General features: G+C 41.1%; 2 protein-coding genes across 2 annotated transcripts; one reads left to right on the top strand and one right to left on the bottom strand.

Annotated features, from left to right (window-relative positions):
• Nucleotides 1-588: 588 nt before the first annotated feature.
• Nucleotides 589-7,899, bottom strand: fam78bb (family with sequence similarity 78 member Bb). The gene is made up of 2 exons (XM_058073717.2): nucleotides 7,082-7,899; nucleotides 589-4,106 (listed from the first exon to the last, which is right to left on the bottom strand). Exons 1-2 carry the CDS (start codon nucleotides 7,345-7,347, stop codon nucleotides 3,584-3,586), a joined length of 789 nt encoding a protein of 262 aa, XP_057929700.2. The 5' UTR covers nucleotides 7,348-7,899; the 3' UTR covers nucleotides 589-3,583.
• A 946-nt stretch (nucleotides 7,900-8,845) lies between these two features.
• rex1bd (required for excision 1-B domain containing) lies at nucleotides 8,846-11,532 on the top strand. Its single transcript, XM_058073713.2, has 5 exons — nucleotides 8,846-8,998; nucleotides 9,293-9,375; nucleotides 9,474-9,678; nucleotides 10,948-11,036; nucleotides 11,131-11,532. Exons 1-5 carry the CDS (start codon nucleotides 8,996-8,998, stop codon nucleotides 11,201-11,203), a joined length of 453 nt encoding a protein of 150 aa, XP_057929696.2. The 5' UTR covers nucleotides 8,846-8,995; the 3' UTR covers nucleotides 11,204-11,532.
• The last annotated feature ends 2,563 nt before the right edge of the window (nucleotides 11,533-14,095 follow it).

Below are 14,095 nucleotides of genomic sequence, written 5' to 3'. Positions count from 1 at the left end.
GCATATTTCAGCAATTGTACAAATCTTTAACCTAAATTAATATTGTCAGGCATAAAAATGGCTAAATGGAAGGCAGTCAAATTGTGAATGTAGTATTCCATATTGGTCACTAGGTATCAGTAAGTGTTTGGTGAGACCCGCACCAGACTTGATTGCCACAACAGGCTTTTATTGCAAGTTTAATTGCTATCACAACAGGCACAATAATAATAACATAATAATAATAATGATAATAACACAGGCTACTGTGGCCATAACACACAACAACTCTGAAGCCCCTACGTCACTTCCTATCCACCACACATTATTCTTCCCAACTAGCACCGAAACGCATTTAATGCGATCATACATTTTATTTGGCTGTTTTCTCTGATTATATATGCGATACATATAATACAAATGTAAAGGTAATTGTATGTGTGTTATTTAATGTCTAAAGCGTTCTAATAATGTTAAAGAAGCATATTTACAAGATGGTAAACAGGTTTTCTATGCTCCAACTATGAAAATAAACAAAAGATTACGGTGTATGTACAGGTAAAACACCGCTTCTTACCTTTTTAAAAAGACCTCACAACCATGACTGTACTTCAAATAGTTCAAAGCCAGCTTTACATTTACATTTGGGTGTAGTTTTTTTTTTCCAGAGATGTTGCCAAAAAAAAGTCACGGAATGCTAAGGGGTTAATTCAAATATACAATGTCGCATTGTTGTAAATAATGGCACATTTAACATACAGCACTAATGTCAATGGGTTAATTTATTTGTCTCTTAATCAGGGTTTAAATTACTGAAACAGACACTGATTTGATCTGTAATTTCTGTTAATTGTAGGGAACCAAATGGTCAAAGAAATGTAACTGTATGTAATCTATGTCTGAAACGCACTGGCTTTTTTATGCTGATCAGAGATTTGAGTTGAATTGTTTGATTTGACTGTTATTCTTCTTCAGAAATGACTTGTATGTTTGCTTCAAAAGCGGGTATGGTTACGTTGTTAATGAAATTACTACTAAGAGAATCTTTTTATAAAGTCACCCAAAAAAATCTTTCTGAATGTTGTGCTGCTTGTATCTACGTATATTCCAGATAAAGGCGTACATTTTCACCCTTTTTGCTATGAGGAAATAACACAATTGAAGGAATGAATTCACACGTAAAATAAATGTAGTCATTTGTTTTAATGAATTAAAAACACTGCATGCAAATGCTAGAGAAGAACTTCTTGCCGTCCTTTCATATGTAACACAATGGAACGCTACAAGAGTGTACCCCCTCTTGTACCATTCACTTTTTAAACGGGGGTCTGCCTCCATGTAAAACAGCTTCTGTCACTGGAAAAGACACTTTAACAGCCCTGATGCACTTTCACAAAATGTTTCCCTCACTACATACATGCTCCTGCTATGTTTAAAAGTGTGGATGTTCCCCATGATTGTCAGTGGGCGGGCTGGGGGGCTCAAACGCCTCATAAATGGCTCCCATGTAACAGCTACAATGAATTAAGTTCCACACCTCTGCTTGGCGAGGTTGTCAACAGGGTGTGTGCATGGGAGCGTGAAGGCTTATTATAGACTCGTGGCAAATGGCGTGGTTACAGAAATGCAGTAGACAGAGCTACTATTTCACTCCATATGACATTTTAACAACACAGGCCAGTGAAAACTCATACTTGCTCTTTTTAGTTTACCAAAATTATTTAAAAATGTCTTTTTTGTGCGTTTTATTAAGTGACAATCAACTCACTGCATTTCCATTTCCTCAAATTGACACAATTATTAATAATAATATTGGGAAAGAATTTGGGAATTGGGGGGAAAATAGATAATATTCTGTCCACTGATAAGAAAAGGCAGAAAAAAAGTTGCTGATTTATTTCATGCGGAATTAAAAAAATCAAGTAAAGTGTTTTGTAATGCATATTATATTGTTGTATATATTCTTGATTAAGTCATATTTTCTTCCGGCAAAAATTATTGGAAAAAAAAAATACAAATAAAGTTCATCTGTAATACCTGTAAACACCTTACCCCAAATAGATGACTGGTACGGTCTGCATTTGACTAAATTAATACCCCCTCCAGCAAAATCATAGCTTCCATTTTTTTCTACTGATGCAAACAAAACCCAACAAATAAATTCTAAAACTTAGCATTTTTTTTAGATCAACATAAATAAAGGGGCTTATAATCCATCCCCCCCTCCCCAATCCATATAACAACATGCTATTGTCATGGTCCTCAAAATACAGTCACACGCAGAGAGGTATATTCTCAGTGTAAACATCAAATCTTTGTCAGTTGTGATACAACACATAGGCCTCGTGTATTACTATTTGTAAACATACATAATCTTGTCTCAGTTTTGATGAGATAAAACAAAAAAATCATGTTGCTGTAGAGAAGAAGGTCAGAGCAGGTATTACTGGCTTTCTAAAGACAAATTGGGAGCATCAAAGTAGCTGTAAGTGAGCATTTATGCCTTTTATTCCTCATTCGTCCCAATTGTTCATCACTTAAAGGTCCCATGATGTAGTATTTTGCAAGTACTTTAAAAACAGTGTATTGGAAGTCTATCATCCAAAATCTAGCCTTTGATGCTGGAGTTTAAAAGTGCTTTTTCTTAGCCCTGCTGGGACCACGTGGCATTGTATGTCTGTAGCTCGAAAGGGTACAAATTATGATCATTTTCCAACCATTTGTATTGAGTTGTGGTCTCCTATAGAGCAGCTACACACAATAACCCGCACAGAAAACTTTTTATATTTTGCAGAATCTGCACCTATTCCAGCTGTATTTCCTTTGATTTGTGCTTCCTGCCAAAACAGTCTGTTGTAATTTATTCCACCCATGGCCTGCCTTCAAGCATGCCCACTCCACTGTGATTGGTCACACGCCCAAAGTGCTTCCTAACTATGAACCTCTGCGACATCACAAAGGGCTAGCTCTCAAAAGTGGAGCAAACAGGTGAGCGAGATAAGAATTTTCTTTGCTCTATTAGAATATATTTTCTTTTTTTTACGTATTTTGCACCAGAGGACCTTTAAGGTTTAGTTTGGTTTGTTTTTTGTTCAGGCTATCTCCATAAAATGAGCACTTTGACATAAAAGTGAAATACAGGTGAAAAAAAAATCCTGACATTTCTTCTGATGATAATATGTAAACGTAAGTACAGGTTGAGGCAGTCTCGTGTAACAAATCAGCAGCAATCTGGACCCATTATAGAAAAACATACACACAGACCTTCACGCACTTCAAAATGCGCTGTGCCGCCACATTTTGATTGATACAGCGGCGACTTCTACGTCACTGCATGGCTCTCAGTGAACGCCCCCAGTAGACCCAGTGTTAGGCAAGTATCTTAAGGCTGAAGATCCATTGTTTTTTGTCATATTTTGTTTTTTCTGAGCCTCTGTAGCTACAGTCTATCTATTTTGGGTTTGTTTGCTCAGTTGTGCTGTGGCAAGAGACTTTCTGGATGATCGAAGGCAGCGGTAGGGAATTAAGGCGGTTGTCCCCCCCACCCTCAGAATGATAAGTGGAGAAAGGCTGTTACTGTGATGTTGTGCCAACAGTATGAACTCTACTTGGGCGGTATGACTACAAGCGGAGGACCTCTCCTGGGCCTCCACATTAGAACCTGTGCGTCATTGGCATTGGGCCTCCCCATGGCATTGGTGGGGATCTGCTCCATGTGGCTCAACACCCGTGGCTGCTCCTGGTGCAGCCGGCCCACAAGCCTGGCCCTGTAGCCCAGAGGCCGAGAGGGCTCCACGGCGATGTCCACCCTCATCCTCCATTTGATTGTGTGCAGCAAGATCTTCTCTCTGGAAGCGGCGTTGAGGGCCACCAGCCAGGTGGTGAAACTCTGATCCCGCTTGATGTTGGTCAGCAGCGGCGTGTTGGATTCGCTCACCGGCACGGCCCAGGTGACGCTCGGGTAGAAATTGTCATTCATACTAACGGTGAAGCGGGACGGCTTGGACGTGGGGCCCACGATTGTGACGGTCTCGGTGGTGTTACCATACCAGGGGTAGCTGACACCGTCTGAGTCGCTGATGGCCCTCACATGGCCTTCTCGCAGCTGAGGCAGCTCCCAGCTTGACCTGGAATTAAAGATACTTGATAGCCCTGACATTTTAGGAGGAAATCGCGTTGAAATTGTAAGTATACATTATTACAATCACAACTGCATGTTTTTTTTAGAAACTTAATATGTCAGATGGTTGTACAAAATGTTCTTGTTTGGTAATACGGTGCAGTGAAACGCCTCAAAACTTGTCCAACCAACATTTTATGGAAACATAAAAATTCCAAAGCTCCATGGTGAGTTATTGTCCCCTAAACCTAATAACTAGTTGGGCCACCCTTAGCGACAACAACTGCAATCAAAGCATTTGTGATAACTTGCAATGAGTCTCTTACAGTTCTATGGAGGAATTTTGGCCCACTGATTAGAATTGTTGTAATTCACCCCATTGGAGAGTTTTACAGCATGAACCACCTTTAAGGTCATGCCACAGCATCTCAATAGGATCCAGGTCAGGACTTTGACTAGGCCACTCCAAAGTCTTCATTTAGTTTTTCTTGGACTTGCTTGTTTATTTTGGATCATTGTTCTGCTGCAGAACCCAAATGGTTTCAGCTTGAGGTCACAAACAGATGACCGGACATTATCCTTCAGGATTGGGTAGACAGCAGAATGGATGTTTCAATTTATCACAGCAAGTCTGGAAGGTCCTGAAGCAGCAAAACTGCCCCCAGACCATTACACTACTACCACCATATTTAACCATCTTGGGGGTCTGCTAAGCAGACTGCTTTTGCCCAATGTCTTTTCTTAGAGTGGAGTCATGAACACTGACTTTAACTGAGAAGAGTGAGGCCTGTAGTTCTTTGGATGTTGTAGAAAGGTTCACCATTGTTCCATGTTTTCACCATACGTGGATAATAGCTCTCACTGTAGTTTGCTGGAGTCCCAAAACTTTGTTCTCCTCATGTGTGCGTGGGTTTCCTCCGGGTACTCCGGTTTCCTCCCAAATTCCAAAAACGTTAGTTTAATTGGTGACTTCAAATTGTCCATAGGTATGAATGTGAGTGTGAATGGCTGTTGACTGGCTGGCAACCAGGGTGTACCCCGTCTCTTACTCGAAAACAGCTGGGATAGGCTCCAGCATACCCGCGACCCTAGTGATGATAAGCAGTAGAAAATGGATGGATGGATCATATGTTTACATGATCAAAAAAACTTTTTCTTTCATGTGGATGTACAAAGTGTGGAAAAATGTGACGATAATCATAGAACAGGAAATTTGGCTAGCAACTGTTTCGAGAAGCAGTGTTGATTATGGTGGATTGCAGTGTACATTCTAATCAGTCCCCACAATTTTCTGGGTTAAAATATTGTAAATATGGATCAGTAATCAAGCAGTAATTGCTGATGCCATCTTGCCGACAGACATCTCTTGCAGACAGCCTTTCTCTGTTTTGAAAACAATTGTACAACGTAAACATGGGCGCCTCAGCCATTTTTATATGCTAAATAATTCATGGATTAAAGCCGCTAATAGGATGACAATTCCTCTTGTTGCATCTGATCCCACACACTGACTGACTCGCAGCCTGCAAATGCTCTCAACGGATTGTCATCGCTTTGTTGTATGCCCCCCTGCAGACTATCCAGATCTAGCATTGTCGTCTTGCGACCAATATGATGACACTCTGGGGGCTGGCCAGGCCCACGTCCCCCCACAGTCCAGCACCCACCATTGACACCAGTGATGATTAAAAGAAAAAACATCCTGCAAATGAGGCTGCACGAGTGTGTGTGAGCAGCAACTGTTTCCACTTTGTATTTGCAGATTTTTTTTTTCTATGTAGGTGCCAAAGTCACAGGAACAGAATCTTTCGGTGGGTGTCTTAATGTGTATGCTTCACCTGCTGAGTGCACAAATGCTGCTCTTTGAGTTTCATGAGCCACAATTCCTAAAGTCATCATAAAAAGGCCATTAACTTTTTTCTTTGTTTGTTGTGTGTGTTTGTGTGAATGGACATATGGATGTGTGATACAACAAGCATGATGCTGTCATACAGCTCTAAAGACAAAAAGTTTAAGAATACATTGCTGGGTTGCAACCATGTGAGCGAGATGAGGTTCTCCTCCTGTGCGTCGGTACCCAAAAGTAGATCATGAATTGAATTTATTTGCTCCAATTGAGTGAGTGTGCATGGTGTGTTACATACTGGGAGTTGCTGCATGTCCCATTTGATGTATAAACTCAGGCAGAGGGGTGTTTACAGAAAAAATGGTCCTCCTATTATTAAACTTGCCTTTTGAGTGTTGAATCAGAGCAACTGGACTCGCTTGTTTGATGTTTCACCTCTCAGGTCCCTGAGCAAATGTTCTGATTCAACTCCCCAGATACCAGCTAAAAGCCTTTAAAGTTTTTGTTCAAATATTTTTGGAATATGTGGATAAAAACGTATTCACATTACATGGGGGTCTCAAAGGCAACTCTAGTTCTTTGTTGTGTACAAATAATATGGGGGCTTTGAAGGATCACAAAGGTAGCTTTTTGGTTTTTTGTTGTGCGCAAACAAAAAGTATAGGGGCCTTACTAAAAGATGCATTTTTAGTAAAACGGTAAAAACTTTCCTATAAAAGTTGCAGGTTTTTACAAGGCAACCAAGTAAGAACAGGAAACGCAAACAAAATGTACAGTGGCCTTAAAGGCTCAAAAATACAATAAGATTAATACACAGTATCAAGTAATGAACCGCATTGTTTTGCAACAATTGAAACGGAAGTGCTGATGGCAGTCAATAAACTAATAAAAACCCTGGGTGAAATTAAATGGAACTATAAATTATCTTTAATAACCCCAAAAAAACGAAAATGGCACTGACCATTTGAAAGGCACAAACTGCACACAACAAAAATGTCAGACGAATTTACCAAGGTTTTTCATAGGGTTTATGGACAACTTAACACTTGGGTTCCCATTTTGGATCCCAAGCCACAGTCTGGGAGGCAGTGGCCTTGCAAGTGGAGGTGTTTGATGCAAGAAGTGTATAAACTCACATGCCAATGTTTCCATAGGTGTTGTAGAACTCCATCTGGGTGCACGCCTGGATCCAGCCCACCACCCACGTCTCGTTGCGCGGAATGGGCGGCATGACGACCCGCGCCGATGCTTTGAAATAGGGCGTCTTGTATCGGAGCACAATGGGCGAGTCCTCTTCTATGGCCGTGGGGCAATGGTCGATGGTCGCCGCCAGCTCGCACACCGCAATGTTCTCCCTCCGGATGCGCGACTTGTTGCAGGCGATGCTTTGGATGCAGCCCATGACGGTGAGGACCTGCCCGAAGACCGGCCGGGAGATTTGCAGCTGCACCGCGGACTGGGGGTAGACCTGCTGCGGCGCGACGAGGTCCGGGCATCCGGTGGGGGTTGAAGAGAAGGTGGGTGATCACCACACTCACAAAGCCACTAGCCAGTCTTCGGTCTGAGGGGGCCCGCAGGTGGGTCCCTGCGTGGACCAGTCAAGTTCTGTCCCTTGATCCACTCCTACCCTGTGACTTCCTCTTTCTTCCCGGAGCTGTCATGTCATGTCATGATCGAGGCACCGGGGCGATGGCATGGGGACCTGGAGGTCGGGCGTCGGTGCTTGTCGATGCGGCAGAAGAGCACATCAGAGGCTGCTGCTTGTAACCTGAGATGCGGCTTTACGATCCAGGCCACTCGGCGAACAGTCCAGTAATCTCAATCCAAAAGCATCTACCCAGTGTACATGTTTGCCAGAGACCGGAGGTCCGTTAGGTGCAGCCCAGCATCCCGAACCATCCTGCGTGTCGCTGTTCATTCTGCGTGGTGCTGAACATGATGATGCCCAATGGACCAATGAACGGCACACACAGTGCGTGGGAGTGCCCGCGTCTGCACACTGTTGAGTGGCTTTAAACCCTCCCCAATTCCTCTTCATTGTGTTTATTAATCACCTCATCATTCCAAATGCAGGTAAGTAATGTCCATTGCTCTTCTTTGCTTCATTTTAGTTTCTCATCATTCAAATCATTCATCATTCTGTTTTATACAAGTCCGTAGGTGGCTATTAATCAATAAGTCAATACAAGCTTGTGCATTTTAACCCTAAACTTTATGATTTTATGCATAACAAAGAAAAACAATTTGTCTTGTCCTGGAAGAATGGGATGGTTGTGATTTAGCTTAAACATTGAAATACACACTTCAACGTATTCAAAAAGGAGTAGTAAAAACCTGATTTTATTTAATCATGCTCCTTCTCCATGTCTCAGAAAATACTGACAATGTTTAACTTGTTTTTAATTGTAAAAGAAAAGCATAAAAGTGTAGTAGTAATGTTGTAATGGTTTGTAGATATCTTTGTTTGTTCAATATTGAAAAAAAAATACAATAAATGAGATAACAGAAAAGAAAACAAAAGGAAAAAGTGACCATAGTTGATGCCTGTACTGCTTTGATTGTATTGTTATGAAACGTGACACCATGTAGCATGTTATTGTTATACAGAATCAATAGAATTGTTTCTGTTATATGATTTTTATGAATGAAATTACTTTGGGTGATGCTTCGTAAACATCCAGTTCTTATAAATAAGGGATTGGTATAATTCATTTCTTTGACAGCCTGGATGTCTTCCTTTCAAAATGAAAGTATATAACATTTTACATGATTTCAACCACCCTGCTTCTCCTTTTCTTAAGCACGCTGTCTGACACAGTGTATAGCACAATATTCCCCCCTTAAACTGATACTTCTGTATGTGTGTACTATTCAAAAAGAGAGAAAAAATTAATAGCGTGACCCTTATTCTGAAGCCTACTCAAAGGCTAATTACTGTGACGTCATTTCCATGCGGACATGTCTGCAAGGCTAACCAAATACTCGAAACAAAAACAATGTGGAAGGATGTCTTTGTGATAAGCAACGAAGTATTTCATTAATAAGTTAAAATGGTAAGTACTTTTTAAAAATATCAAATCGCTTTTAAATAGACATGGTAAGCTAGGCTAACGCAGTGTGTGTGTTGATTTCCCACGTGACGTTACAATGTGTTAGCCACTTAACGCTAAAATAACGTGAACGAGCTAAAAAGAAAACGTATTTTGAGGAAGTATTATATTATATTATGTCTTCCGATATGGCATGACAAAACATGTATAACAGCACATTTACATTATGACGAAGCTAGTTGTAGCCACAGCCGTAGTGTATAGTTCTAAGTGCTTTACTCCACTTCCTCTCTTCAGGTGTCTACAGATTTTAAAGGCCTGATCCAGAGGTTTTACCAGCTTCAGTCAGAGCGTCTGGAGGCATATCGACTCTTTGAGGAGTATGTTTGTGTTTATTAATGCTCCAAAATACGCCTTGTCATGCCATGTCCTATGTACTCTTTGCTTTAAGAACATCATCTTTTTAACCTCCTTCCAGAGGACACGAGGCCTACCTGAGAACCAGCCCCCAGTATGACTTCGACCACTACAAGCAACTGGTGCACGAGATAACCAAGGCCTTCAGTGGCATCTCTCTGGAGGTGCTAGACATCAAGGAGAAGTTCCACCAGCAGTTCGACCGACCCGACCTTTCAGAGCACATTGAGAAACTGCAGTGCAAAGAGAAGCAGAAGCTCGAACTGGTAAATAAAAACTTTAAAGTGAAGTAAAGTTTCTTTGCATCAGAAAGTTACTCTTTAATTAGATGAATAATGCAATTATGCAGCCTGACAAGTGAGATGTGGTGGCCATTTAGATTTAAAGGTACAGTTTAGATTATTTTTACATGAAGTTGGATGACATCCCCATCAGTAGTGTAGTGCATCAACGGTGACTTGGTCCCATGAACCTAGTTCTGGTCAGATTTCAATGAAGAGCCAGAACTGAGAGGGCTCACTGGAATAGGTTGAGAGCACATCCGAATTATCCTTTTTAACTTTGGCTTTTCAGCCATTTTAAAGGAGAACTGAACTTTTTGGGGAATTTTGGCAATGATTCCCAATCCCTATGTGAAAAATTAAGACTTCTTTCTTTCCCTTTTCTGCCCCCATGCACTACCTAACCAACAACAACCTAAACCTAAACAACACCTTTAATAGCAGCACTTTTATTTACACTTAGATGCAATTTTGCAGTTTCACCACAAGAGGGCAGAAGTATTCAAAACATTCTCAAAATACATTTATCCATTTTTACCACTTATCCTCATGAGGGTCGCAAGAGTGCTGGAGCCTATCCCTGATGTCTTCGGGCGAGAGGCAGGGTACACCCTGGACTGGTCGCCAGCCAATCACATATAGACAAACAACCATTCACACTCACATTCATACCTATGGACAATTTGGAGTGGCCAATTAACCTGGCATGTTTTTGGAATGTTGGCGGAAACCGGAGTACCCGGGGAAAACCCGCATATACATGGGGAGAGCATGCAAACTCCACACAGAGATGGCCGAGGGTGGAATTGAACTTGGGTCTCCTAGCTGTGAGGTCTGAGCGCTAACCACCGGACCGCTGTGCACCCCCAAATTATAATTTACTGATAGAAAATATTGACATTAATCATGATTCAAACAATTTATTAATGTAGACATGGAAATTAATTTGAAGAACTTGCAGATACAGTATAACAATATGTGACATGATTAAGTATAAAATACAAGCAAATCCTAACGAAAAGGTTGGTTTTGGAATGAATACAAGGAGGTTTAAGAGAGTTCACAGTAATTATGGGGGGGGGGGGTGTTTTCAGGTTGAGTTTAGGATAAGTGTTTGGAATAAAATTCAATACAAACACACTGAGTAAACAGATTGAATGTATGGAAGTCATTCAACTTCCTGTCTGCGTGAAAGGTAACAAAGCTTCTTTGAGTTCATCCGCTTGTCCCTCTTTGCATCTTTTGTGCGTTTAGACAGCCCAGCTGCAGCTGGCCAGGCAGCGTGCTCAGGATCACCCTGAAGACGACGCCTGTCAAGAGAAGATCCACAAGCTCAAACACGGGTAAGAACAACAAATGTGTTGTGTGTCCCTAATAAACAGATTTGTTTTTAACGTGGTGGTCAGATGTGTACCAAACATATTCCTCACCATGCAGGCTCATCACGAACAAAGAGGCACTAAGCGACATCATGCAAGATTTTAAGTACGACTCGGAGGAGTGTGATTGACAGGACAACTGATGTCTATACTTCCTCTTTGGACAACACAGCTGCATGTATTGATCCTGCTCTGGCTCCGCCCTCTTTCTGCTGCAGTCTTATTCCACACTCATTCAGCCTTTCTTCTTCTGCATGGTGTTATGGCAGGTCAGGACTAATGTGTCAATGTTTGCAACCTTTTACAGTAATTACTTATCAAACAATATACTGTACATTTCATCTACTCCATTGTTTTCACCAACTGTCATACAAGTGTTAAAAACAAGTAACCACTGCTCATATTAAGATTAAACAAAAATAGAGTTAATCCTTTCATAGTGTTTTTTTTTCGTGTCTGTTCACAGTATTTGTTGGTGAGCGTATTTTGCCACATGAACGTAATTAGTAACACCATGCTCTCAGTTCGATAAACGTATTGGTGTCAATCCAAATAGAGCATTGTTGCTGTGTATCCTGTGTTTTGGTTTTCAACCTTTTATTTCTTTTTCAGTTTTTAATATGTAATGAAACGTATTGTCATGTTAAAGGGGACCTATTATGCTCTTTTTTTGCCCTTTGTGTTGAGTTGTGGACTCCTATAGAGCAGCTACACACAATAACCTGCATGGAAAGCTTTCTAGATCTTCGAGAACCTGCTGTATGTCCTTAGATTTCCAAAAACGGTCTGTTTTAATTTATTCCACCCACGGCCCCCCTCCAGGCACGTCCACTCTACTCTAATTGGTCACACTCCCAAGCACTCCTGAGGACTTCGGGACTACTGCCGAACCCCACTTTAAAATTTTGTCAGTATAGTTGATAATAAATTAATAAGCCATTGGAGAGCTACTTGAAAAGTGGTTAGGAGTACTGGTAACTCAGAGCTACTGGTTGGAGATCCCTGACTTATCGTGTATGAAGTGTTGTAAAGTACGTAGGTCCGCATTTACTGAGTGCAGGCAATATTGGCTCAACATTGTTGTTGAAATGCGGTCATTTGGATGCATGGCAGCATAGTATGTCCGACATGAATGCACCTTAATAATTCTGGCTTCAGCAACAGTTTGGTGGATATTGTTATATGTTCACAAAAACAGTCCCATGTGAAATGCCCTTGACAGAATATTTATAGCTAACATACAACCGTAAACAGAGCGTAGCTGTGGGGAGGGCAGTCCTAGAGCGTATCTGGCCGACAGCACATGCCCATAGGAAGTCAGGCACACTGTGATGTCACAAAAATCTCTGAAACCAAGTGTTCAGAACCATTCCAAATGTCTTTCAGGGCTCACTGTCAAATGCGCTAACCTCATTATCTGAAACTGCGGCATCGTTTAACACAATAATACAACATTTTATTATAATGTTGTATTATTGACTATGTACATTATAGATATATGTCAATAGCAAGCGTGTTCATTACCATATTCTTCGTCATCATCTCTGTGCTTCCTACCCACATAGAGACATGCAGGCATCGGCCAGGACATGTCCATCTGCTGTGTGACACACCAGGTTGTCTCCAGATTGTTACCTCTGCTGTGCAGAGGCATTGAATGGTGATGCCGAGGCTGTGGGTGCTCACCACCACCACCATGCCGTGGGTGCTGCTGGTGGACAACCTGTTCAGGGTCCAGAACAAGGTCCTGGTGTGGAGGTCCAGCTCAGGGATCTCAATAATATCAAAGAGTAAGTCACGTACTGTACCTAAATATACTTGATATATTATACTTTGTATTTGAATGGCATCTTAGTAAAAAAGAGTTAGTGTTTGAAAAGCTCAGCTTTTTCGTAGTTGTGCCGAAGGGAACAACACATATTTTTAAAATCACACATGAAAAGTAGCAGTTAAAATATGATGATTTTGGAGAATAGCAAAGAACAAAGTATTTTGCTTTAAAAAATTAGTGGGGAAAAAAAGGAAAATTTCAAACCACTGAGAGCAAGGCTTGCAATGATTATAGTTACAAGATCTGCAATACAGACTGACATGAAAAGAAACAGACAAGACTTCTCATAATAGGTTTTTTTTATCCTACAGTGCATCAGTGTCAGTGGACCATGATCTTCATCGCACTCCTCCACCCTTGCTGTGTCAACAACCACAACATCTCCATTCACCAATCTGTATGATGAGTCCGATGTCATCTGCTGTGCCAATGTCTCTAGTTCAACTTTCTGAAGGATCGATCACATGAACTGTGTTCTATGACTGCAATCAATCGCTTCCAGACACGCATCCAAATTGATGCTTAGCAAGTATGCTGTGACTGATGACAAGGTGGACATCATGAGTGGGACCTAGGAATCTGGCCTACTCAGAACTGGATGGATCACACTTTTGATGCAAGGACACCACAATCCACATTGTGGCTGCAGATGGCCACCAGAAGACAGACCATGGTATATGCACCAAAAGGAGACTCTGGACCAATGACTTGATGGAGGCCTTTAGTAGTAAGTACAGTAGACTGAAGCAAGGAGGTGGGGCGGGACAGGTTCATGCCTACTCTGACTCATCTGATGTCAAGGATGATACTGATGTTGACAGTAACACACACACACTCTTCTGCCTTTTTAGAGTTTTATCTTTTATCAGCTCCTTTTGCTGACAGCTACAATATGTTGGTTATAATTTACTTCTCTTTTAGAATATCCTATAAGTATACAAAATATGGCAAGGTTATTATTTTCGATTCTGATGCAATATACACTCATGAGTGAGAAAAAGTGAATCAATATATTCTTGAACTGTCCACATAATTATTTTTGTACTATTGTGAGGTACTCACTGACAAAAATATTATTATTTTTATTATATTATTTTTTTTCAAGTCTTTCCGTGAAAAAACAGCAAGATGTCAGGAGAGGGTAATGTGATGGTTATTTGGTTATTTCTGTGACAAATGGGTCATCTGCCTT

The sequence above is a fragment of the Doryrhamphus excisus genome, linkage group LG4 (genome assembly GCF_037039965.1).
Source record: "Doryrhamphus excisus strain RoL-2023G ecotype Guam linkage group LG4, RoL_Dexc_Guam_v1.1, whole genome shotgun sequence".
Classification (NCBI taxonomy): domain Eukaryota; kingdom Metazoa; phylum Chordata; class Actinopteri; order Syngnathiformes; family Syngnathidae; genus Doryrhamphus; species Doryrhamphus excisus.
This window is presented reverse-complemented; position numbering and strand designations above follow the sequence as displayed.

What these genes read in the sequence shown, in the direction of transcription:
- fam78bb (XM_058073717.2), bottom strand. Translation starts at nt 7,347, where the DNA reads ATGGGCTGCATCCAAAGCATCGCCTGCAACAAGTCGCGCATCCGGAGG. An exon ending in ACCTATGGAAACATTGGCAT is followed by an intron (nt 4,107 to 7,081) that starts GTGAGTTTATAC and finishes CTTTAATTCCAG; the next exon opens with GTCAAGCTGGGAGCTGCCTC.
- rex1bd (XM_058073713.2), top strand. An exon ending in GCATATCGACTCTTTGAGGA is followed by an intron (nt 9,376 to 9,473) that starts GTATGTTTGTGT and finishes ACCTCCTTCCAG; the next exon opens with AGGACACGAGGCCTACCTGA. An exon ending in ATCCACAAGCTCAAACACGG is followed by an intron (nt 11,037 to 11,130) that starts GTAAGAACAACA and finishes CTCACCATGCAG; the next exon opens with GCTCATCACGAACAAAGAGG.